Source organism: Lontra canadensis, unplaced genomic scaffold (genome assembly GCF_010015895.1).
Source record: "Lontra canadensis isolate GAN:19392208 unplaced genomic scaffold, GSC_riverotter_1.0 scaffold109, whole genome shotgun sequence".
In the NCBI taxonomy this organism is placed as follows: domain Eukaryota; kingdom Metazoa; phylum Chordata; class Mammalia; order Carnivora; family Mustelidae; genus Lontra; species Lontra canadensis.
Genome location: NW_022631103.1, coordinates 222664 through 246788, shown reverse-complemented (window position 1 = coordinate 246788; position 24125 = coordinate 222664). Strand labels below are relative to the sequence as shown.

The 24125-nt window shown below is 50.6% G+C and overlaps 1 protein-coding gene across 2 annotated transcripts; it reads right to left on the bottom strand.

The window, feature by feature from the left end:
• Positions 1-422: 422 nt before the first annotated feature.
• On the bottom strand, positions 423-24125 carry LEXM (lymphocyte expansion molecule). 2 transcript variants are annotated; one of them, XM_032839747.1, is made up of 10 exons: positions 24031-24125; positions 23205-23292; positions 22557-22721; positions 22332-22454; positions 17376-17513; positions 17041-17196; positions 15411-15572; positions 14285-14410; positions 12629-12762; positions 423-616 (listed from the first exon to the last, which is right to left on the bottom strand). In XM_032839747.1, exons 1-10 carry the CDS (start codon positions 24078-24080, stop codon positions 544-546), a joined length of 1215 nt encoding a protein of 404 aa, XP_032695638.1. In that variant the 5' UTR covers positions 24081-24125; the 3' UTR covers positions 423-543. The 2 variants fall into 2 exon arrangements, with proteins under 2 accessions (XP_032695638.1, XP_032695639.1); XM_032839748.1 differs by having other exon boundaries at positions 17053-17196.

Sequence of the window (24125 nt, the reverse complement as noted above, 5' to 3'; positions counted from 1 at the left end):
CCACAAGCCCCAACTCCAAGGATGAAACTGATTGCCTCCAATGGCTGCACATGGCCTGGGGGCCAGCAACCTCCTCATAATAGTGTTAGGCCCTGCTGGGCTTCCAGAAGCATCCTGGATGGAGATGGAGAGTTCCCAAAAGGGGCCTACAGCTGTCTTCTGACATATGTTACACTTTTCTGTCTCTTTTTGGATTTTAATGATCAGGGAGTCAAGCAATTTGGCCTTAGAATAGAAGAAGTTCCATTAGTCCATCTGCTCCCATGTTTGTGCCACTGGCTAATCTGAATTCTAAAGATAGTTGATCTTCCTTATCAAAAGTATCTGGCCCCAGCTCTCCTAGCAGACATCATGACCTCCAGGTGGATGTCTCCAGCAAAAGTGATCCCACGTATCCCTCCCTCTCCCAGGCATTCCATTCCCATGTGTCCTTTCTCTAAGACCTTCCCCACCCTCCCGATTCCCACTTCTACCTCCCATCCCAAATTTGTCTTCAGGCCTTTGGGCCCTCTGGTCACCACAGGCTGTCCTTCATATGCAGCTTTAAGGAGTAGGATCTGAATTGTAATCCACTGTTGGAGGGCACTTCCCCTTAGTAAAAGGTGTAATCCTTTCCCTTTAAAAAGACAGAAAGAGAAAATGAAACTGGTCCCTTGGAAGGACTGAGCCCCCATCCTTGGAGAGGCACCCGGGGTTGGGGGGTGCGAGGAACAGTTACCTGCTGGCTGTGCTTCCCAAGGGATCCTATATGGGTAAGAGGACAAAATGGCTGACCTCCTAAAAAGGAGATTCCTTTCCTTTGCACCTACTTTTGTTCATCAGAGCCTCCAAGTTGGTTTATAAGAACTTCAAGTACAAAATCCTATCACTTGAAAGATCATCTAGGGACACCTGGGTGGCTCAGCAGGTTAAGCATCTGCCTTCAGCTCAGGTCATGATCCCAGGGTCCTGGGATCAAGCCCCACATCAGGCTTCCAACTCAGCAGAGACCTGCTTCTCCCTCTCCCTCTGCCTGCCTCTCCCCATGCTTGTGCTCTCTCTCTGTCAAATAAATAAATAAAATCTTAAAAAAAAAAAAAAAAAGATCGTCTAGTCCACCCGGAGAGGGAGACTGAGGGTCCGAGAGAGGCAAGAACTGGCCTGAGGTTACCGTGGTGGCCAGAATCAGGGCCAGAATTCCAGCCCAGAGCCCCTAAGCTCAGTCTAGTGTCCCTTGCACTGTTCTGATTCTTTCCCCAAAGGGAACCCCTGGAGACTCTGGTTCCATCCCCAGAGCCATCTGGAAGATGGCATTTCAAGAACCCTTTGCTTTGTGTATCTGACTGCATCTAGCAGCCATTGCGTGATACACATTTATGTGTTTGTTTATTGTCTGACTTCCATGTAAACTGACACGGGTATGAAGCAAGGAGAGCCCACACACACGCTGACAGGGATATGGAACAGTACAGCCACTTCGGGAAACAGTTTGTCAGTTTCTTATCAAGTTATACATACCACCTGACCTTGACACACTACGGTAGATATTTGCCAAGAAGAAATCAAAGCAGGTGTCTACACAAAGACCAGCATGTGACTGTTTGAAGCAGTGTCATTCAAAATGGCCCAAACTGGAAATAATCCAGATGGCCCTCACCTTGGAAATGTATTAAAAAAAAAAAAAACAGAAACAAAAACCTGCATTGCGTCCATACAGTGGAACACAACTCCGCATTCAAAGGGAACTACTGCTACACGCAACTACACGGGTAAACCCAAGAGTGCCACATAAAACAAAAGAAAAGATACACAAGTATGTACCTATGGCACGATTCCACTTATACAACATTCTGGAAAAGGCAAAACTCCAGGGAAGAAGTCCTGGTAGTAGTTGCCAGAGGCTGGGGGACAGGGAGGAGATTGACTACGAACGGCACAAGGAAGCCCTATGGGGTGATGGTAATATTCTACATTTCTCCCACCTTGGTCATTACATGATCACAGGCATTTGTCAAAACTCACGGAATTATATTCCTATAAAGGGTGAATTTTACTGTACGTGGTTATACTATTGTAAATCTGACTTTTAAAGAAATCCTCCTGTGGCTCTTTGCAGGCAGGATAAAGTCCAAACAGTTTAGCTGTGCATTCCAAGTCCCTGACGACTGACCTAGCCAGTCCCATCTGCCCTCTTCTCAGCTGTTCTCCCTGTACACACTCCACGCATCATCCAAAATGAACCATCTCATCTTTTCCGGACGTCCTGAGCTTTTTTTGCTCCCTGTCCTTTGCTCCAGCTCTTCTCTCTGTCCTAAACATGTTCTCCTCCCTGGAAAAAGTGAGCCCTCCTGGAAAGAACACGACCGGGACCAGCTGGGCTGGAGATGCAATCCTGTTCGGCTCCTGGCGTAGACAGAAGGTGAAAGGGATCCCAGTATCCACTTCTCCATGTATCTGAGCCCTTTGCATTGTGACTCGGCAGTTTCCCCAACCAGAGATAGAGTCAGCTTCCCCTTGCCCTTCAATCTGGGCTGGACTTACAGCTTGCCTAGGCCAACAGAATGTGGAAGAAGTCAGGATGTGCCACTCTGAGCCTAGGCTGCCACAGGCCTTGAACACATCCTCTCTGAAACCTCTGCCTCTTCAGTGAGAATAAGCCCGGGCTAGACTGCTGAGGGGTGAGTCCCTGTGGAAGAGCATCTAGTTGTCCCATCCAAGACCATCCCAGACCAGCCAGCCCCAGCCAACCAACAGACCCATCTCCTCCCCTGACTCAGAGCCCATTTTTTTAGGGTCTACCGTAAAGTATCATCACCCCTTAAGGTCCCTTCATTTCAGACATGAAGAGGCAAAACCAAGTTCCACCCCAATATTACATCTTCCCAGTGGCCCTTTCCAAAGACCTCCTTCTGTGTGGACAGCACTCTGAGGACAGCTTGTGGGCTGCTTGAACCACAGGTATCTCTTTGCAAACTCCTACATTAGGATGCCGCAATCCTGCTGTGGCTATCCATCTCGCTCCATCTCTTGCCACACCCTCTGCTGTGCCCCACCCTCCCACTGCTCAGCCACCCCCAGCTGGCCAGGCTTGTCATCTGTCCATGCCCAGGCCGGCAGTCTGGGACACTGCCATCTCTGCACCATCTTCCCACGCAGACTGTGGCTCCTCTCTCTGCACACCATGCTCGCACAGCACCTTGCCGAGCCCTCTGTCATGGACCTGATTCTAAATCAATTCCTCCCCTCTGCCCCATTTGCCTAGGACTTTCTGAGCAAAAACCACTGCCCCCTAGAAATTGTTGGCTTACCTTTAACCGGCTCATCAACCTCTATGCCTTTCCCACCTCCTGCCTTCATCCAAGGTCAACCTTTTTCTGCACTTGGAAAACTGCCCCTCCAGCCTGAACAAGAGGTGGGTTCCACTACCCTGCAACTGAAGCACCTACTTCTTCCTTGCCCATCAGCCTGGAAGTAAGCTAAAGCCTCTATCCCCACCCACTCCTGCCAAAAATAGAGGATGGATGGAAGGAAGGAAGGAATGGTAAAAATATGATCTCCTCTCTTCTCTGCCTTCCCTTGGAGCTTAAGACCCCATATTTCCTTTGTGTCATCTTGTGTCTAAAGTAGTCACCATACTTCCACAGTAAATGTGTAGTGGGATTGTGGAGGGAGGGGACTCCGTGCTGAGCTTCCTAAGGGTTCCCTCTTCCAGTCCAAACTCCTAAATCTCCCACCAAAGCAGCATATACAAATGCCCGGGAAATCAAAGGAAACTGACCCACAGGGGGCAGGTAGAATGAGGACAGGAAGATGAGTCACAATAAAGTCTTTCTCTGGCTTAGACTTCCTGGGTCAGAAGAGCCCTCCCTCCTCGTCTCATCCTCCAGAAGACCATGGGAAAGAGCAAGGGAAGTATCTGGGTTTGGAGACAGAAGTCCTGGGTCCACTTGCCCCGATCCTCCTTCTCAGCTGCCCTATCACTATGGGAAGGGGTGAGTGTCTTCTGCATGAAGCTGGGCACCACTGGGGGGGGCAGAGCTGTTGCCTGGTTCTCTTCTGCCCCGTCCTAGCAGTCAGGACGGGGCTGGCATGCAGCAACTGTGCAGTGAGCCTCCGAGGACGGTGTGCATGAATGCCATTGACTGGCAGCGACTTTTTAGGAACTCTCGCTCCAAATTTCAGTCGTCTCAACTGGAAAACATCGAGAGTGAGATCTCCCTTTTAAAGTCATCATATATAGCAAATGCCTACGAAATCACTTTGTATGTCATAAACGTGCTCCAAGAATAATTATCATTATTATTATTACAAAGAATGGATATTTAGGATTTCAACTTCAGATTTCTGAGCAAGGACTATGGCTTTAGTTTAAAATCCTAAAAAGGTAGTATGCATGCTTAAGTATTTAGGAGGAAATGTATTGATGTCTGCCATCTACTTGACACGTTATCAAATTATAAGATGACTGACAGATGGACAGAAGGATGGATAGGTAGAAAGAGAGGTCATAAACCAAGAAGAGCAAAACGTTAGTGATATAATCTAAGTGGTAGGTACATAGATGTACATGGTAAAAATCCTTTCTATTTTTTCTGTATGTTTGAAATTTTTCATGATAAAAAAAATGTCAGGCAAAAAAGCTTTAAGGAAAAATAATCTTCTGCCAAATCAAATTGGAAATTTCCCACATGTTCCTTTCATGGAGTCATTCAGACTCCAGACCATCTCACCAGTTAATGCCCCAACTCCCCCTTTTACAAATACTCCTTGAGCACCTTCTGTGCAGGCCAGTGAGACACCAGAGCCCCAGAATCAAGAAGCTGAATCTGGAAGCTATATCTGATAGGGACCACAGCATGCGAGTAAGTAATTACAGCATAAGGGGGGAAAGCCCCTAAACCTGGGGATCACAGGAGATTGAGGATAGACACTAACCAGACAAATCAGGAAAGGCTTCGTACTTAAGCAGAGTTGTAAAGGATGAATAGGGGTTTTCCAGATAGGAACGAACAAAAGGATGTCCTAAGGACAGGTCACCGTGGCCAACCCATGGAGAGTGGTGCAAAGCGTGGCCTGGCTAGAGCACAGAGTTCTCTTGTCCACACCAGCAAGAAGGTGGGCCAGACAGAATAAAAAGACCTGGTGGCTGGGGTCCTGGCTGGCTCAGCTGGTAGAGCATTCAAGCCCCATTCGAGCCTACTTACAGAAAAAAAAAAAAAAAAGAGGGGCACTTGGGTGGCTCAGTCAGTTGAGCATCTGACTCTTCATTTAGGAACAGGTCAGAATCTCAGGTTTTTGGGATCGAGCCCTGCGTTGGGCTCCGCCCTCAACAGGGAGTTTGCTGGGGATTCTGTCTCCCTCTCCCTCTGCCCCTTCCCCACTCACATGCTCTCTCTCTAATAAATAAATATTTTAAGAAAGAAAGAAACATTAAAATCAAAAATCTGTTTTTCTTTTTAAAAAAGGCCTGGCTGTAAGCCCCAAAAAGGTGGTCAGATGGAAACAGTGGTCATCGGTCAATCAAGCACATTTATGAAACACCTATTGCATACACAGCTCTAAAGAATGAAAACCAAAAGGCTGTCCTTCCCATGCAGGAATTAAATCCCAGGCTGCTCAACTGGAAGCCCAGACCCAATGGTTGGGCAGGAAGAAGCAGGTGAGGGTCGGAGGGTGAGAGGTGACACGGATTAACTGTCACTTCACATCCCAGGAAGAGATTTCACAACTCTCCCACACACACCCTTCCTCGCTTGGACTGGAGACAGCAAAGTGTTTGAGGACATGTGTTCTGCCATCGGTGGCCTCCTCCAAAAACCGGGCCCAGGAGGAGAGGCTGAAGCCCAGGGTCAGAGTCGGGGCACCGCTTCTGCCCTGCCTATACATGGCAGTCACTTCCTCTCCAAGCCTCACTAACTCATGCATACAGCAGGGAAGATGGCACTGACATTGACCCTTTGTCTTCTATGGCTCCTGCACAGCCCGTGGACTTTGCATGCATCTCCCCTAATGGGCGCATGTCATCACAAGCAGCACACGGGGGCCACAGGCAGGGGTCAACAAGAGCAAGTCAGCACTCGGCCATCAGGATCCAGTGAGAACGCCTCCATCCTCCATCCTCCCCGTCTCCCTTCCTTCTTACTCATTCTTGACTCTGGCTTTATTTTTACGTGTTTTGATTTTTTTTTTTAAACTTCTAGACTCAAATGAATTCTTTTGCTTCTTTTGCTTTCAATCTTTCTTGTTCAATATCACAAGCAATTAAAGTTCTAAATTTTGCTCCAACTGGATATAGGGTTTTTATTATAATTAATTTCTAAAGGGTGTGTAATAACTTTTTTAATTGTTTTAAAGATTTTATTAATCTATTTGACAGGGATATCACAAGTAGGCAGAGAGGCAGGCAGAGAGAGAGAGAGAGTGGGGGAAGCAGGTTCCCCACCAAGCAGAGAGCCCGATGTGGGGCTTGATCCCAGGACCCTGAGATCATGACCTGAGCCGAAGGCAGAGGCTTAACCACTAAGCCACCCAGGGGCCCCAAGAGTGTGTAATTTCAAACTTGACTCTCTCGTAGACCCAAGAGCTATTGAGAAGTGTACTTCCTAATTTCCAAATACTTGGTTTGGGGGACTATCCTTTTACTGTTAACATCTTGTTTTATTGTACTACGTTTAGAAAAAGTGACCTCAAATTTCCTATGTAGGATGTTTTAATCCTAGACATTTTTAGCGAGATTTTCTTAGACGATTGGCTTTTATACATGTTCTGTGAGTATCTGAAAATGATATGGAGTTAAGTACACCTATTCAAATCCTCCAAATAATTATTTATATAGCCTATCTGTCAAATACTCAAACAAGTCTATTCAGAATTCTCATTAAGATTGTGGGGGGTCTGTCACTATTATTTTAGGGTTGTAAAGGTTCAGTTATTATAACTTATTCATGGCTTTCATTGTTTATAATGATGAAATACCCAGTTTTGTCCCATTTAATATCCCTTGAATTCTACTTTGCTTGGTATTTGTATTACCACTTTTTCTTTCTTTATGGGTTACATTTATCTGGTATCTCATAACTAGATCCATTCTTACATATTTTGTCTTCCCCTTTCTTTGAGCTCTCCATGCTAATTCCTTTGCCATTTGATTGGAGTATATCCCCCAGTACTATTTTCAGAAAAGACACATTCAGTATATTTCCTAAATCCTTGTGCATCTCTATTTGCCTTATACATGAATGACAGTTTGCTTAGATAGAGAACTCTATACACAATGTTTTCTATCCATGTGTGAGAAGAGAAGCCCAAACCATGTCTGGTTGTCTTTTATTTAAGTTGTAGGTTATTTGTGATACAAGACTTTTTTTTAAGACTTTTATCTTTGAAACTCAGAAATTCTACCACTCTTTAAGTGAGCTGAATGCATACATTAACTTATCTCCCTTGTGAAATCCCACTAAACCAAGAGTAAAGGAATAAAAACTTTTAACGTATATACTCACAGGGACAAAAACAATAGAAGAAGCAGGTGGTAAAAAAAAATTGGAAGTTAAAAAACTGATGGAAGAACGATAACTTAAGTTAGCAGACCCAAGAAAGCTAAACTCTAAGCCAATAGGAGATAAATTTAGGAATTCCCTCACGCCAGAGGCTGACAAATCGGCAGCACCAGTAAGAGAGAAGTAAGTAAAAGAGTAAGCAGAGAAAGAGAGAAAGTAAGAGAGAAAGCAGAGAAAGCAGAACCAAACCCAAGCTACTGATAGTCTGCAGAGTATTAGTTTCCCTCCCCACTCTCTGCAGCCAGATGAGTGCTTTTCATGAATGAAGATTAGAGAATTTATTCTCTGGAGACAGAGAGGTTCTTTGTACAGGATGACACCAGGCACAGGTGATCTCATGGGTACCATATTTAAAATGGAAACAAATGGAAGTTCAGTCCCTAAATATGACCTCTAGGCTCTTCTCCACTTAGAGCTCTGGTAGCCAAGACTCCCAGAAGAGTTTTCTTCCACCGAAGTAAAAGACAAAACATCTCACAACACTGACATTGAAAACAGTGAAAACACTCAGTTTGGTCATCCTATGTGCAGTCCATAATCAACCAGAGCTTTCAGTTGGATTTTTAGTTAGACATGAATGCACAGCCAAGAAATACCAGACATCTGAGAAAAACCTCTGATATGGAATATTGAGGCCAAAACAAATATACAGGTAGGGAAAAAAAGCATTTGGTAAAAGGAGACAATAGTCAGGCAAATTTGTCTTAATCAACAATATCTTGAAAGTATGAGCACTGTATCCATGAAATAAGAGAATGGCATTACTAAAATATTTAGAAAACAAAAAAGAGCAACTAGAAATTAAAATACAAAATCAGAGGATGAAAAAGTCAGTGAGTGAATGAAAACAATTTCTAGTCACCTGAAAACAATTGGCAGCTCAGACATACCCAGGATGGAACCAAGCACAGAGCAGGCTTTTCAAATGAATCTGTGAAAGAGCTTATCAGGGAATCATTTTTCCCACCTATGACCTACCTACTATGCCTTGTGACACAGTTCTCCTGACCCAGGAAAGAGCCCAAGTAGGTCAGGGTTACAGGGACAATGTCAAACCAGAGCTCCAGGGCGAATCATGTACCAGCCTGACAATTAGACACCCACAGGAATCTGCTGGTTGACTTCCCTTCAGTAACACTCATAGGCTTTGACTATGTCCCTGTCGGGTATAAATCATTCCCATTTTACAGATGGGAAAACTGAGGTCTGAAAAACAAAGGGTGACTCTCGGCTGGAGATGGGTCTAAATGGAGAACATACAATATGTGTAATCTGTCTCAAGAGTGCTTGTCCTCTATTTGCCTTATTTTTTTTTCTGATTATAAAAATGTTATATGTTTTTCCTGAAAAATCCAAACATCTCAGAAATAAAACAAAGTAGAATGCAAAAGACCCTAGTAATACTCAAGAGGTAACCATGAGCAACAGTTTGTGGTCTAGTTCTCCAGAGCGTGTTGTCTATGCATATGGAAATATATTTTAATAGGTTCATTATACTTCTATTTTTAATATTCATATGTATTTCATCTTTCAGATAAAGTTTATAATAAATGTATCAAGTTCCATCTACTAGCCCCTTGAAATATGCTAAAATGACATTAAATAAGTACATTGGTGCAAGAATTACTATTTTTTCCAATATCGAATCTTTCCATCCATGAACATGGTATTCCTTCCAGTTATTCAAGCCTTTTCTGACATCTTTTAGCAAAGGTTTATATTTTTCTTCATGTATGCCTTAACTACACCTTATTAAGTTTATCCCAATGCGTTTTATCAATGGTGTTGCTACGAAGAATGAGATCCTTCCCTTTTTCTCAATTATGTTTTCTATTAGTTATGGCCGCAGTATCAGAGGAAATTCTTCACCTTTACAGTTTTAAAATGAGCCCTCATGGACTATTTTAGGTAAACACATTATAAATTGTGATGATTTGCTCTTCCTTAAGAGTTTTATTTCCTATTTGTTTTTCTTGTCTTACCGCATTTGCTGGAACCTCCACACCAGTGTTGAATAATGTTGGTGACACAAGCATCCCTGTTCCGTTCTTGACTTCATAAGAAGCCTTTAGCATTTTACTATTATATTTAGTAGTTTGGCCTCATCTTTAAAAGCTCCCAACTTCCCTCAGGACCAAGTGCCCTCCCATATCTCCCCCGTCCCTGTCAAATTTCCTTCTTAATACTTTTTCTTCTTTGACAGCAGAGGGTGAGTTAAATTGCTGTGGTTTCTTTTCCTGGTTGATGTGTGCTCTAAGGCTCTCTAAAGAACTCAGCCCTTATATAACTAAAACATAGAATTCCACCCAGTCATAACAGCTGCTAAGGGACAAGGAAGCTAGGACTTGCCACACACCTGCCAACCAGAATCCCCAGGCAGAGCACCTTTTCAAGCATCATCTCCTTCTGTCCTCAAAGCAGACTCTATGAAGTGGGTTGTTTCATTCACTCTCATTTTTCAGAGCAAAGTCTGTCTCCACGTAATGTGTCCTAGGTCCCACAGCTAAGCAGCGACAGAATTCTAAACCAGGTTACAAAGTCCTGGATGTGATCACAGTGGTGAAAGGGAAGTTCAGACCCACGGGGAAGGCAGATGTTCAGGGGAGAAAGCTGAGGGTCTAATGGGGATGGGACCTCTTTCGCTTCCCTGCAGGCCTTTGCTGAACAAACAGTATATAGAATGGAGCTTCACTGACAGGGTGGCCAGGGAGGAGGGGCCCTGCAGGAACCCCCAAATCCTCATGTGGGCATGTGTGATGGGAAGGGCCCTGGCCTGGAAAGAAAGACAAGATACGAGTCCCCACTCTATAGTTCACCAGCTGTGTGAACTTGGGCAAGATGTTTCCCTCTCTGGTCCTGGTTGAACACCCATAAAATAGACCCAACCACCTTGGCTAGAAAGAGGAAGAAAGTGCTTTTGCACACTCACAGTGTTCCATTTGATTTTCAATTAAACAAGGCAGATGAATACATGCATTTATCTCTACTCTCTCTGCTCCTTCTTCAGTCTCCTGAAAGGACTAGAAAGGAGTGTTTTAAAGATAGACAAATGAGAAAAGGAGAGGCCAATATCAGGAGACCAGGAGTGTGACCTGTTTTTTTGGAAAATGGAACAAGCTGCTTACAAGAGGGGGAGCCGGTGAGAAACCTGCCAGTTCCTACCACAAACCCCAGAGAGACCCAGGAATCGGAGGCACCAAAAAGGAGACACAAGACCAATGGCTGAAAACAGAGGGAAAGTTAGACACACACACACCATTCCTCGCCCACCCAGTAGAAGACTGGAGGTTTAGTATGCATAGTGACTCCAGACGGGGAGGCTGGGCACAGTGGAAGCTAGGCAGACAGTCACTGTCATCAGAATAGAGGAGGTAGGTAGAAATCCATACCCTGCTTCAGATCCCCCTGCCTCCTCCCTTAAATACCAGCAACCACATTTACCCACCCCAGGATGTAGGATCCTTTTCTAGAGAAGCTGAACTGTCCCACAGAAAGCACCTAGAAACACTGACATAGAGGGTCTTCCAAAAGAAGGATTAGACCCCCATTATCTACTCACTCCAGGTGAAGCCACCAACCCACAAGCCCCACCAGACTCACAGCCCTGGTTAGTGCTTTCCTCTTAAACATGAACAACACAGGTCAAAGAAATAAGGAACTTGGAAGAACCACAGGCCATGTGGGGGACAAAAGTAAACTGAAGGGAAATTGTCATTGTTATCTTCAGATAAAAGAACATATGGCATATAAGACAATGCTCTGGGGGCTAGGAAAAGAAAAGAGAAAAGAAAAGAAAGCAATCCAAAACATTCAAGAGCTCTTGCAAACTATAAAAGATGAAGCCAAAATTTCAAAAGGTAATAACAGGGTTCAAAGATAAAGACAAGGGAAATTGACCAAAGAGTAGGATGGAAAAGGCAGAGATGGGAAATAAGGAAAAAAAAAAAAAAACCAAGATAAGAAAGCTAAAACATCAAGCCAGGATAATTAACCTTAATCTAAAAGAAGGGAGACAAAGCAGAGGGGAGGAAATCACCAAAGACACAAATGCAAGTGATTTTCCCAGAAAATTGTTCCAGATGGAAGGAACCCACTAAGTACCCACAACTGTAGGTGAAAACAGACTCACACTAGGATTATTTAAGATTAAATTTCAGCACACAAAGGACAAAGAGAAGATCCTAAAAGCTTCTAGAGAGGAAGACGCATTCAAAGGACCGAAAACCAGAATGGCTAAGGAATTTTCACCACACTTGAATTCTCAAAGGCAATGGAACAAAGTCTTCAGAATTCTGGAGGAAAAATATTTCCAACCTAACATCTTGTTTCCAAGCAAACTGTTAATCAGTTGTGCAGGTAGGAAAAATTTTTTTCTTAAAAAGCACCCCCCTCTCAAAACAAGGGCATAAGTCGAGAACAAAGACACAACAGCCCTATTGCTAAAAATAAGCAGTTAAAAGCTGGGCTTTCCCCCAAGCAATCCGGTCCTCATGCCCTCACAGATTTTCCAACAGCAGAATGATCTAGAGTGCATGTTTATTCACACTTGACCATTCTGAAGTGGAGATTACATTGAAACTGATGGCCTCTTGGGTCAAAAAAAATGGCAGCAGCTCGCATTTACAAGCTGCTTTGTACTTAGCCGTGGCATCTCAGGCACCTTTTCTCCTTGGGCTTCACAACAGCTCCCTGAAACCAGTTTTAGCAACCCCATCACGAACACCAAGAAACTGAGATTCTGCATGGGGAGGCCAGCCAAGGCCGCACTGAGACGGTGGGGGTTGTGGGTGGAGGAGTTAGCATTGAGCCCCTTTTCCTCAGCAGGAGCTCTAGACAGAGCCTCTCGTTTGGGGACCCCACAGTCCTCTGTTCATCACAGCTGAAGGAAAGGAGGCTCAGAGAGCCAGTAGGCAGCACAGGTGGCAGTCTGAAACCTCTCCACTGCCTCACTGTCGGGCTGGCCCCAGGGGCCGTAGGGCTGTGTTCCCATGGGAAGCGAGCACACGCTGGTGGCAGGGGGAGAAGAGGGGAACCCCAGCCCGCCCCAGAGTAAGCCCTTGCCCCTCTGCCAGAGCCCCAGGAGCACTCACTGCATGAGCCTGTCCCTGGCCGGGTCTGAGGGGTAGCGCTTGGATCCACCCAGGAATAGGGACCGATATCGCTGTGGATGGTCCTTGGTCTTTGCCAGCCAGGTGTTGAGGTAGCGACCCACACCTACAGGGTTCTGCACAGAGGGAGAGGACGGTAGGACATTAGCAAGCCCAAGGCCTGGCCTGGAGACTTGAACTCAGCCCCTCCCCCCCACCACCACACTGCTCCCTATTCCACCTGTTAGGGCTTGAACTGTGTCTTCCAAAGAGATGTGCAGAAGTCCTAACCCCTCGTATCTCAGCATGTGACCTCACTTGGGAACAGTCGCTGATATAATCAAGAGGCACCAACAGAGACTTTCAGAGAGAAGCCACCTGCCCAGAGTCACCAGGAAGGGCAGGACAATGGTGGGCTAGGAACCCTAGCACCTGCGGAGCTGCTGTGCCAACAGTGGCCTGAGAGATGACAGGAGCCAGACAGGGTCTGAGGTGCTGCCCACAGGGGACAGGCCAGTCTGGTTGGCAGCAAGGTCCCGGTGGCGTGCCTCCCGCCCCAGATAGTGGATCTCACCTCACCCCTCCCACTCTGGAGTGGCCAGCCCCATGGTAGCAGCATCTGGCTCTTATTTAAATACCTTTTCTGGGGTCCCCAAGCAAAGACCCTCTCCTCTGCAGGAGGTGCCAGCTTGGGGTGAGAAAACAGAAGCTTGCAGAGAGCTGACTAGCGGGTCCTCCTGAGAATCAGGCAGGGCGACAGGGTGTGGGCACAGTCGCGGCCAAGCCAGCACTCCGGAGTCGGGGTGCGAGGGGAGGCAGTGGGAGCATCATGGGAAGGCGGGTGTAGGGGTGCGAAGGGAGGTGGTGGAAGCATCATGGAGAGAGACAGGTGAGTCCGTTCTGTGGCCCTTCACGGAGCCGTTCACTTAGGATTCATGTCCCTCTCTGTGTGACTATTAGAACCCAATTATAGGTGCCCTTAAAGACTGAAGGGCGGGAGTAAGAAACAGGATGAACTCGATGCCCAGTGCCATTTGTGTAAATGAAGATGACACGCACACGCAACCCGAGAGCTTAGCTGTTTTACAAGAACACTAACGAAAGGTTACATCGCACACGTGGGGATGGCTGCCTCTGGGGAGGGGGTCGGCGACCGAAGGGGACCTTGCTTCACCAAGGATGAGAAGGGGGCTAACTGCCCCAGAGGCCCCGAGACAAATACAAAGAGAATGGAGGGAGCAGTTCCCTGAGAAAATCAGAGAAGGGGATGGCTCTGGGGTGACGTCCCTTAGGGCAACGGTTCTCAAAGTGTAATCCCTGGAGCAGCGGCGGCAGCAGCATCACCTGGGAACGTGTTAGAAATGCAGACACCCAGGCTCTACTACAGGCTGCCAAGTTAGACTCTCTGGCGGGACACCCAGCAATCTGTGTTTTAACAAGCCCTCCAAGGGGATGCTAATACCCACTCAAGTCTGGAAACCATTGCCTTAGAGAAATAAGACAGTGGGAATCGGTGTTCATCCCTTCGGGAGAAAGAAGTGGGTTTGGGCTCACATAGAGCCTCTGTTTCTAAGGGCAAGGAGGGCTTGGGGCTGCCTGTAGAGACAGGAGGGAGTTCTCTGCTCATCACCATGTAACTCCCACTCCAGACCCACTCACCCAGCTTCCCAAAACCATCTGGCAGGCCTTTATGCCCATCCGCTTGGAAGAGAACAGGAATGGTGGCTGGTTGACGCGTTTACATTCTGTCTTTGGAGGAAGCCATGAACCGGGACCAGACGTGGCCTAGGGGTAAGGAATGGGAGCGGAAAGCTGGAGGGGTCTGGCGGTGTCAGCCTGGGGCCGGGGCAGGTGAGGGCTCTAGGTGGCTGACCTCATGCTGACCTGGCAGCCCTGGGCCTTGAGCCAAAAACAGGGGCGGGAGGGGTTTACCCAACCACCTTCCAACTCACTCATCCTCTGTGAGGATGCCCTGTGGAGCCCTCATAACTCATGCCACCCACTCTAACCCCACCCATCAACCTGACCCCTCTTTCAGGGTTCCCAAGGGCCCACAGGCCTGGGAGGGCCACAGAGGTGTTTCCAACCTGGAAAGTGAAAGCCACAAAGAGTTTGGAACTAGAGGAGCTGGCTTCTTCTCATACTTGCTGGGGGAGCCTGGGCAAATCCCTCCCTATCTCTGGGGCCTCAGTTTCCTTTTGTAAAATGCAAATGCTAGCTCCTACTTTGGGGAGCTGGAAGATGCCTGGCCCAGAGCAGGCATTCAGGAAATGGTGGCACCCTTTTCCATTCCTCCGGGCCCTACTCCTTCCCAAGCCCTGAGCAGTTCTCCCTGGAGGGCAGGTCCTGCCTGGGGGGCCTATCCAGGTCACCGGCTACCCCACCCCCAGAGAGGAGTGCCCCATTCCCTTGGAGGGAGCAGGTGGGCAGTCCCCTGTCAGGGTATACCCCCTTATTCACACTCTGCCCTGCCCCATGTTCCCTCAGCTTCTTCCCAGGGGCACTTGGGGGGTTCCAAGCCCGACGCTGCCAGCTCCAGGCCTTCACCTCTCTCAACCCACCTGGGTATGCTCAGAGGACAAGCGAGTAAACTGAGCCTCAGAGAGTGGGAGGGACGTACTCAGAGTGACAAGACAGGCAAGACCAGGACTGGAAACCACGTGGGTCTGATACCCAAGGCTAACTTTTCCCCTGAAATAGCCAGCCCCATCCCATGCTGGCCCCGCAGGAGAGCCCCTCCCAAGAGAAGAAGGAAGTAAGGTTTGGCAGGGGGGGAGATACTGACTAGTTTTCGGGGACACTGGCTAAGGGTGGCCCAGTAAATCCTTTCTGTAGGGGTTTCCGGGTTGCGAGAAATTTTTGAAAAAACCCCACGCTTCTTATTGTGAGGTGAGTTAAGTTCTTCCACGAAGCTCGTAAAATTCATCAGTTCCCTGGGCTTTCTTTTCTGAGAAACAGGGAAAAAAAAAAAAAAAAGGTGTCTGTTAGGCCAGGAAAACCTGAGCCCTCTCTCTGGACCTTCAGCAGCAGAGAAAAGCAAGTGGCCACACAAGGAGGCATCGCTGTCCATCCTGCCTCCCCATGTCCCCAAGCAGCCGGGGGGTGGGGGGGGACGGGGAGGGCAGAGATGCAGCCCTGGCCAGGGGCCAAGTGAGTCTCACAGCCTCCATGTCTGTGCCCCCGGACAATGTAACCAGCGTCTGTTTGCACATTTCTTCACTTTTGTGCTCATTTCAACGGCACTATGGCTGGCATCCTATTCTCAGCAGGAGCAGTGGTCCAAACATCTAAAAACCAGTGTGATGGGGTAACACAGCAGGTTTTTCGGGTTGTGATCTACTCTGTAGGACACTACCATGATGGACACTTTTCTCCAAACCTGTAGAAGACACAATCCTCAGACTGAAGACTATGGGCTTCAGGTGATAATAATGTCAGTATATCGTACCACATCTGTCACCCTGGAGCGGGATGTGGCCAGTGTGGGAGGCCGGGCAGGGAGGGGACACCAAGGAGGTATAGGAACTCTGGGTTTGCTGCTCAAGTAGGCTGTGCACCTAAAAATGCTCCAAAAATTAAAGTTTATTATTCTTTAGATAATAAAAAATATTCTCTCCCACGGCCCCTGCTGTGCTGGAGGGGACCACGTTGGTAGCTGGTCGTGGGGGCATGTGGGAGGCCCTGGCGAGGAGCCGGGTGGGAGGGCTTATTCCGTGGCAAGTCGCCCATCGGTCTGAAGCGTGTCAATGTTTCACCACCAGCAACCCCTTGTCACCACCTGCTGACACTCTGTGAGGTGTTTACTCATGATTGTGTGTCCTTTTCTGCTAGAAGTACCATAGTGGCAGTCATGCCCATGACTCTGACCTGCCCCCAAACTCACACAGCGAGTGGAGACAAAATGAGTGGGCCGTGGGACAGAGACTGAACTCCAGTCACCACAAATGGGAAGAAAGCAAAACGCCAAGCCAAGGATCACACGACGAGCGTGATGGGGGCGGGAAAGGTGGGCTTCGAGTTAAAATCCGACCTCGGTTTCCTGGCCCTCCCGGCCCTCCAGGTCTCTGGCTCATTAACAGCACTGCTGGGAGCTGGGCCTGTGACACCTGGAAAGTGCTTCCGAAGTAGCCAGGCACCCACACCTGTGCCTTTGGGGGGCCATGGCATCCAGCCCTGGCACTGTGACCCTCTGTGCCTCCTCTGCGGTCCGTGCGGGTAAGCCAGACAGATGTGCTGGCATTCAGACCCTAGCTCTTCTCCTTCCCAGAGGCGCGGACACCCCACTTCCTCACCAAACACAGGGTGCCCCGTCGCACGGGGGCCACGAGGGCGGGGAGCGCACAGGCTGGTGGTGCTCCCAGTGCGGGGAGTGAGGCTGGCCACGCCGGCGGGGGAACACCTGCTCCACGCCTCACCTGGGTACACACCTGCACCGAGAAATGCCCGTAAGGCTGCGGCTTGCTGCGGTCGCCAGAGAACGTGTGGTAGAAACCGCGGGTGCCCATGGATTTTGCCAGGTACGCCTCAATGCCACTTTTGAAAGAGTAGGTGCAGGGTGCCAGACCACTCCCCTAGAACAGAGCGCAGACGGCAGTCCCCCAGGAGAACCACCGAAGCAGGCCCTTCCCGCCCCCTCCTCCACGGGGGCTCAGTTTCCCCATCTGCCCCGGGAGTCCTCTCCGTGCCCCCACTGGCCCGGGACTGTGCAGAAAGGCAGGCCAGGCCCGGCCAGGTTGGGGTGGGGGGGTACCTGGTGAGCCATGGGGGGCATCCTGTGGGTCGTCCGGCATGGGGGGGCCTCAGAGTGAGAGCGGCTGCAGGACTTCTCCTCCAGCTTTGTGTATGGGTTACCCTTCACCCCATAATTTCCAGGGCCTGGATAGTAGTTCTGTCGGGGGGGAGGGGAGGGACAGAAAGGTCATCAGTCCCTCTGCTAATGCGGAGTATGTCTGAGGAAGAGAAGCCCCTGGGAGGGGAACGGGATGTTCGGGGCCTCTGTGTGTTAACCACACCCCAACACACGGCATGCTCGGTCTCAACACAGTTCCACCTCTGCTCGAGACTTCAGTCCCAAGTTCAGGCTCTTCCCGGGGGCCCCACTGGCCTGGCCAACTCGTTTCATGCTGCTGCCTTCCTCCATCACACACTCCTTCCAGCTGGGCTCCTTGCAGCTCGCCAAATACCATTCTGCCAGCCTCCTTGCCTGTGTTCGCTTGCGCTGATACCACCCCCCAAAATGCCCTCCCTGCCTTCTTGGCCTCAGAAAATTCTAATTCTGGAGCACCTGGGCGGCTCAGTCAGTTGAGCGTCCAACTCTTGGTTTTGGCTCAGGTCATGATCTCCCTCTGCTAGGAGATTGAGCCCCAGGGTAGGGCTCCTCCCTCAGCGGGGAGTCTGCTTCCCCTCTCCCACTCCCTCTGCGCCCCCCATCCTGCTCACAGGCGTGTGCGCCGGCTCTCTCTCCCTCTCTCAGATAAATAAATCTTAAGAAAAGAAAAGAAAAGTCTAATTCTGCAAACCCAGCTCAAATGTCATCTCTCCTGGGAATGAAGGCTTCCTTCCCTATCACCCCAGACAGTGGCCGGCTTCAGTGGTCTTAGAAATGCCATCTGTTACACCCATTTTATAGCCCTGCATTTGCATGAATGGGGTTCTCACTGTGCTATGAACGATGCTGTGACCTGGAAGGATCTGGGGTCCTGGGTTTGAATCCTGGTTCTGCTGCTCCACAGATGAGTGACCTTGGACATACCCCTTCGTCCTAAGCTTCAGGGTCCACCATTATAACATGGAGATAGTAATGTTTTTCTTCCAGGACAATGAGGAGGAAATTTTAAATAATGTCTATAAAATCTCCTGCACAGTGCTCAGCCCATACTGGGTACCAAAACCTAAGTCAGGGTGGGATGCCTGTCTTGGGGGTCAGGAGGAGAGTTTGAGGGGGAAGGAGAGACGGAGAATTGCAGCTGGAGTGAGTATTTGGGGCTTCCACTGCCAGGGTAGGAAGTATGGTTTCTGTAGGTGGGGTGAGGGGAGGCCCCCTGCAGTGCAGGTAGGTGGGCCGGTTGGTGAGGGAAGGTTGTCCTTGGAGAGAGACCTGGAACGTTTGCTGCTGCGCTGCTTCTCTCAGCCACACGAGGTCGCTGCAGCCCCACAGATGGCCCAGCCCTGCCCACTGCCCACTGGAACCAGTCTGGGGAAGCAGCCCCACAGGACAGGATGGAGGAGGCAGGGAGCCCTGCTGGGGATCTGTTTGCCCTCAGAGAACAGGACGATGCGTTGCCTCCTTCCAGGGCCCGGGGTTTGCAGGTGTGCTCAGGAGCCCCCAGGGAGGAAGCTGGGTCCTTGCGTGGTGTGTGAGGTGCCTCAGAAGCCTCAGCACGCTGGTCCTGGAGGTGACCCAATGAGAGCAAATCAGCACCATCCACAATTAACAGATGGAGAAACAGTTCAGAGAGTCAGACCTCAAGTCCAAGGTCCTACCTCCAGAAAGGAGCAGCGGCTAAGCTTCCAGCCGCAAAATCCACCCTCTTCCGGAGCTGATTCCCAAGGCCCTGTGTAAGCCCCAGGGGCGGGAGGGCCATGATCCTGGGGGCACCTTCGAGGTGACCTTAGAAGTGCCTGTTACAATAGGGATGCCTGGGTGACTCAGTCGTCTGCCTTTGTCTCAGGTCACGATTCCAGGGATTTAGTCCTGCGCTGTTGGATGGGAAGTCTGCTTCTCCCTCTGCTTATACCCCTCCTCCCTGCTTGTGTGCTCTCTCTCCCTCTCTCTCTCTGATGAGCAGAAGCATCAGTTACAACAGAGAGTGACCGCTGCGCTCGGAGTCCATGGACAGCACCCAGCCCAGAGCCCTGGGCTCATCTCTTCCTTCAACCCTTCAGGTTTCAAGGTGGAGTAACACACCTGGGCTGATGTGAAAGTCCATAATTTTCTATTTTTTTTTTAAGATTTTATTTATTTATTTGACAGAGAGAGAAAGAAAGAACACAAGCAGGGGGAGACGCAGAGGGAGAAGTAGGCTCCCCACTGAGCAGGGAGCCCGATGTGGGGTTCGTCCCAACACCCTAGGATCATGACCTGAGCCAAAGGCAGATGCTTAACCAGCTGGGCCACTCAGGCACCCTGAAAGTCCATGATTTTGACTGGAATGTTTGGCTGTCAGCACTTTGGGGACCCAGGCAGGAGTGATTAATTCTGGGGGAGGTGTGTGGGAATGTAGGAATTGGCACAGCTTTTTTTTTTTTTTTGCTTTTTTTTTTTAGCTGGACCCATGGAGGGGTCAGCATTCTGGACAGGGGGCAGCTGTAACCCAGAGGAGGCCACCAGGCTCCCAGCCCAGGTCTCACAGCAAGAAGACAGAAAATGGGCCTTGGACATGAGCTTCCTGAGGGATTGCCTTCTGCACCCACCAGGGCAGGGCCACCCCCTTGAGCTTGCTGTCCAGCCCTGAGCCCAGGAGAGTGGCTCAGAGAAATCCTGCAGGGCCTGGGGGAGGTTATTGCAGGAGCAGATAGGTTGACAAAGTAGGAGAAGAACCAGCTGGACGCGAGGGCCGGGCAGTGGGACATTTCACCCTTACTCAGACAACACTCACAGATGCCCTGGGGCTGGGGGCTGGAGACACAGGTAGGAAGCATCAGGCTTATTTCTCTGTCACCATCTGGGCAGGGTTCTGGCCAAGACTGTCATCCAGGGGCCACCAAGGAACAAAATCCCAGTAAGCCCACCTAGGTGTCAAGTACACTGCTTATGTGCGGTCGCCCTTGGATCCAAATCCTGCTTGTACCACTCATAGTTCTGTGAACTTGGGCGGTTACTTAAGCTCTCTGGGCTCTTTTTCTCATCTGTAAACTGGGGATAATGACAGGGCCGACCTCACAGGGGTGTTGTGAGGATTAGGCTAATTGATACACTCAGGTGCTTAGGACAGCACCTGGCACGTGGCATAATTCGTCAATTGTTACTACTTTAGACTTGAAGGTAATGAGTCAGTTTGAAATGCTTCGGGGCAGCCCCTCTTCCCAGGCTGTGTGAACAGTGTCTGTTGTGCCTAAAATACAAGGAGCTGTAGTTTCCAGGCTTTACCCAGGCAAGGCAGAGAGAAAGGGCCTGGCTTTGGGGATGGATATTTCTTGCTTGCCTAAAGCAAAAGGCTTATCTATCCTCTCGGAGCCTCCCGGGCCTCACCTGGAAGGTTTGCAAACACTGAGAATGTTTTGGGACACCTCGTACTTAGCAGACAGGCATACACTTACTCAGTCTACAAATACCTATGATGTGCCCCCACTGAGTGCTAGGCACAGCTAAGACCTGGGAATCCCGCAGTGAGCCGACCAGGCAGATGTCATCCACCCTCGGGGGCTGATGTCCAGGGGAGCAGAAACACTAGACACAACCATGAGCAGGACTCCTAGGAAAGGGAGCATCTAGTGGGGGTCAGGGAGGCTTCCCGGAGGAAGTCACCTTGGAGCTGACAGCTGAGGGTTGACTGAGGGGCAGCAGAGGAGGTTGACCAAGGGAGAGGGAAAGGAAGAACACTTCTGGTGGAGGGAATGGCAGGAGGAAAGCCCCAGCTGAAAGAGCTTGGCCCATTTGAGGAGCTGGAAAGAGACCAAGAGCATCCAGTGCGGAGAGCACCAGGGCCGGGGGGTGGGGGGGCACTTAGTAAACCTCAGAGCGAGCTCTGCTCTGGGAGGGTGTGACTTCTGCCTTCTCCCTCCTGCCCGTCCTGAGCTTGAACCCCACTCTGTTCTCCCCATATGGGTTGATCGCGCCCACCCACACGGATGCCACTCCTCCCCTTACCACTATCACCTCCCCCACCTGGATGCCTCCGAGCCCCACCCCCAGGAGCAGGGTGCTCCTCTGAAAATGTAAATGAGGCCCTTCCCTTGTCCAAACCCTCCACTGTCTTGCCACAGCGCTCGGAATCAATCCCCAAGCCCTGTCTTGCTGCAAGGTCCTGCGCTCTGGCCCTCACTCCTCTGCTGTCTCTCCTTCCACTCTTGCCCCTCCTTAGCCGCACTGGCCTCCTGCCCACTGGTTCAATTCCCGGTCTACACCTGCTGATCCCGCTGCCTCGAACGCTCTCCCTCAGCTACCGTGAATCTCCAGCGCTCATGTCCTGCAGGTTTTGCTCAAAGGTCACCTCCTCCCAGAGGTCTTCCCTGACCACCCTATAAATTGCGCCTCCCTCACTCTGTATCCCTTCCTGGTCTCATTTTTCCTCACGGTCCTGATCGTACAGGATTTGCTTCTCTGTACCGCCGTGCCTTCCACTAGGGCCCCAGTTCTCACTGCTCAGTCCCCAAGCCCAAGAACAGTGCGTGGCAATTAGGAGGTGCTCAGCTATTATTTGCTGGCTAGACAGATGGACATACAGGTGGATGAGTTTGTCGAGCACCTAAAATATAGATGTTTGGACTCTGTGCTTGGGACTCAGATGAACCAGACCCGTCCCTGCCGGCTGGAATCTCCTGGGCCAGTGAGGGACAGGCACGGGGATATATGACGGCCCTTGGACTCAAGGTCGTGATACTGGAAAGCAGGAGGCAGGGGGGTTTGGGAGACCCAGAGGAGAGCTTGGCCGAGCCTGGGGAGGACATGGCACGAGGAGGGGTGTGTCCAGCACCAGCCAGGAGGCGTGCTCTGCAGATGGAGGGGAGCATGGGGGGGCCCTCCCCAGTACCTGAGGACACCTACCCCAATGAGTCCTCGGAAGCGAACCTCCCCCGAGCTGAGCAGCCCCCGGGTGCTGCAGGGCTTCTCCTTCAGCTCTTCCAGGAAGTCTTTGAGGTTGTAGGAGCCGGGCCCCAGCTTCTCCTTCTGCCCCAAGAGAAGAAAGCAGAGGGTGACAACCTTCAGCTTGGGAAGGTCCTCCCAGGAAGGAGTCTGGAGGGTGGTGGCATTCCCCAAGGGAGGACTCACCTGCAGCTGCTTCTCTTTCATGACCGTCTGGTACTGGAAGTGGGGCAGCTGGGTCAGCCGGACAGCTTCCTGGGCACGGGCCCAGCCTGTGCCCACCTCCTTTCTGAGCTTCTTCTTACTAAAGCAGGTCTCCTTGGAGCTGTAGGTCCCAGGTCCTATGTGGGACTGAGTCAGAGCACAGTCACATCCACAGAATCTGTCCACAGAGCAACTTCCTCCCTCCAGAGGCCACCCCGAGCTGGGGGTGGACAGGCCGAGCCCACCGCAGCCCCTACCCCTAGTCCCCAACCCAGCACTGAGGGGCATGGCTCTCACGGGACCATCACAACACCCTCTGTCGTTGATCCCCGTATACTCCCCTATAGCGGGGAAGGGTAGTATCATTGGTATAGCCTACAGCCAGTTCTTGCCAAAGAGGAAATGCCCCCCGGGGCTCTGTGGCCCCCAACCCGCGCGGTCCTCACCCCAGTCCTGCGCTTATCAGCACATCTAAGGCCCCAACTCTGAGCCACGCTCTATGCTCCCAACTAGGGGCTTGGAGAGGTGTTAAGGTACAACAGTGACACAACTCAGCTCTTCCCCAATGGCAAGGCACTGGAGGGGGGCATGGGGGAGAGGTAGGGCTGCAGGGAAGCTACACAAATTTACCAGGTCCAAAGAATGAAGCCTGGAGTATGGGGCCTCCGTGAAGGTGCTGAATTTCTTCTGGCTGGGGTAAACTGCAGAGACATCAAATCTAGGGAGGGACAGAGGCCCAGTGAGAGCCCAAGGCCTGGCCCCCAGACCCCGTGTGGATGGTTCTGGGGGTTGGCCGTGTTGGCTTCCCAGAGGACCTAGCTGCTGGGACCCCAGGGTCTCTGTCCTTCCTGCTTCTCTTCCCCTGGACACTACCCTTGCCTGGTCCCCTCCCCTCTGCTGGGGGGCCTTTACTCAAAAGTCATCTTCTCCTTCCAACCACCACCTGCCAGCACCTCCCAGCTTCTCCTCCCAGCTTGCTTCCTCTCCTTAGCCCTATCACTACCCAACATTTTATATCTTTTTCCTTTTGGTTTATTATCTACTCCAACCACCCCTCCCGACGAGAACTGCCAACCCCGGAGTACGGGTTTTGCCGTATGCTCGCTGTTATGTTCGCAGGTGCTAGAACTGTGCCCCGCACAGAGTAGATAGCGTAAATGTGGCGGGTGGGGGGTATCCCTGCGCTGAAACCCTGCCCACCTCTCTTGGGCGGAGTGACAGCACCTCCCCACACACACCCCGCGCTGGGCTGCAGGCCTCTCTGCGCGGGGCCCACAGGAGGTGCTCTCCAAACGCTTTCAAAGCACTTAAGGATGGTGAATGAGCCCCGGGCCCAGAAGGGCAGCCGGTGTGACCTGGAAAGACGGGTCCCCGTTCCTCACTGCCAGGCCCCCTCCCGTCTCTCCCCCCTCCCCCAGCCTCCAGCCGCGCCTCCGGGGGGGGGGGGAGCCCCCACCTGTGGCTCTGCACCCCGAAGGGTGCCCCGCTAAACCATTTGGTGCCCATGGCCCGGGTCCCCCCTCTCCCCCGCCAGGCGAGGTCTTCAACTGG

Bases quoted from the DNA above. Each gene is read 5' to 3' on its own strand.
- LEXM (XM_032839747.1), bottom strand. From the start codon at position 24,080: ATGGGCACCAAATGGTTTAGCGGGGCACCCTTCGGGGTGCAGAGCCAC. The intron at 22,455-22,556 runs GTGAGTCCTCCC...CTCTTGGGGCAG, and splicing joins TGAAAGAGAAGCAGCTGCAG to AAGGAGAAGCTGGGGCCCGG. The intron at 12,763-14,284 runs GTGAGTGGGTCT...CCCTCTGTGCAG, and splicing joins AGATGGTTTTGGGAAGCTGG to AACCCTGTAGGTGTGGGTCG.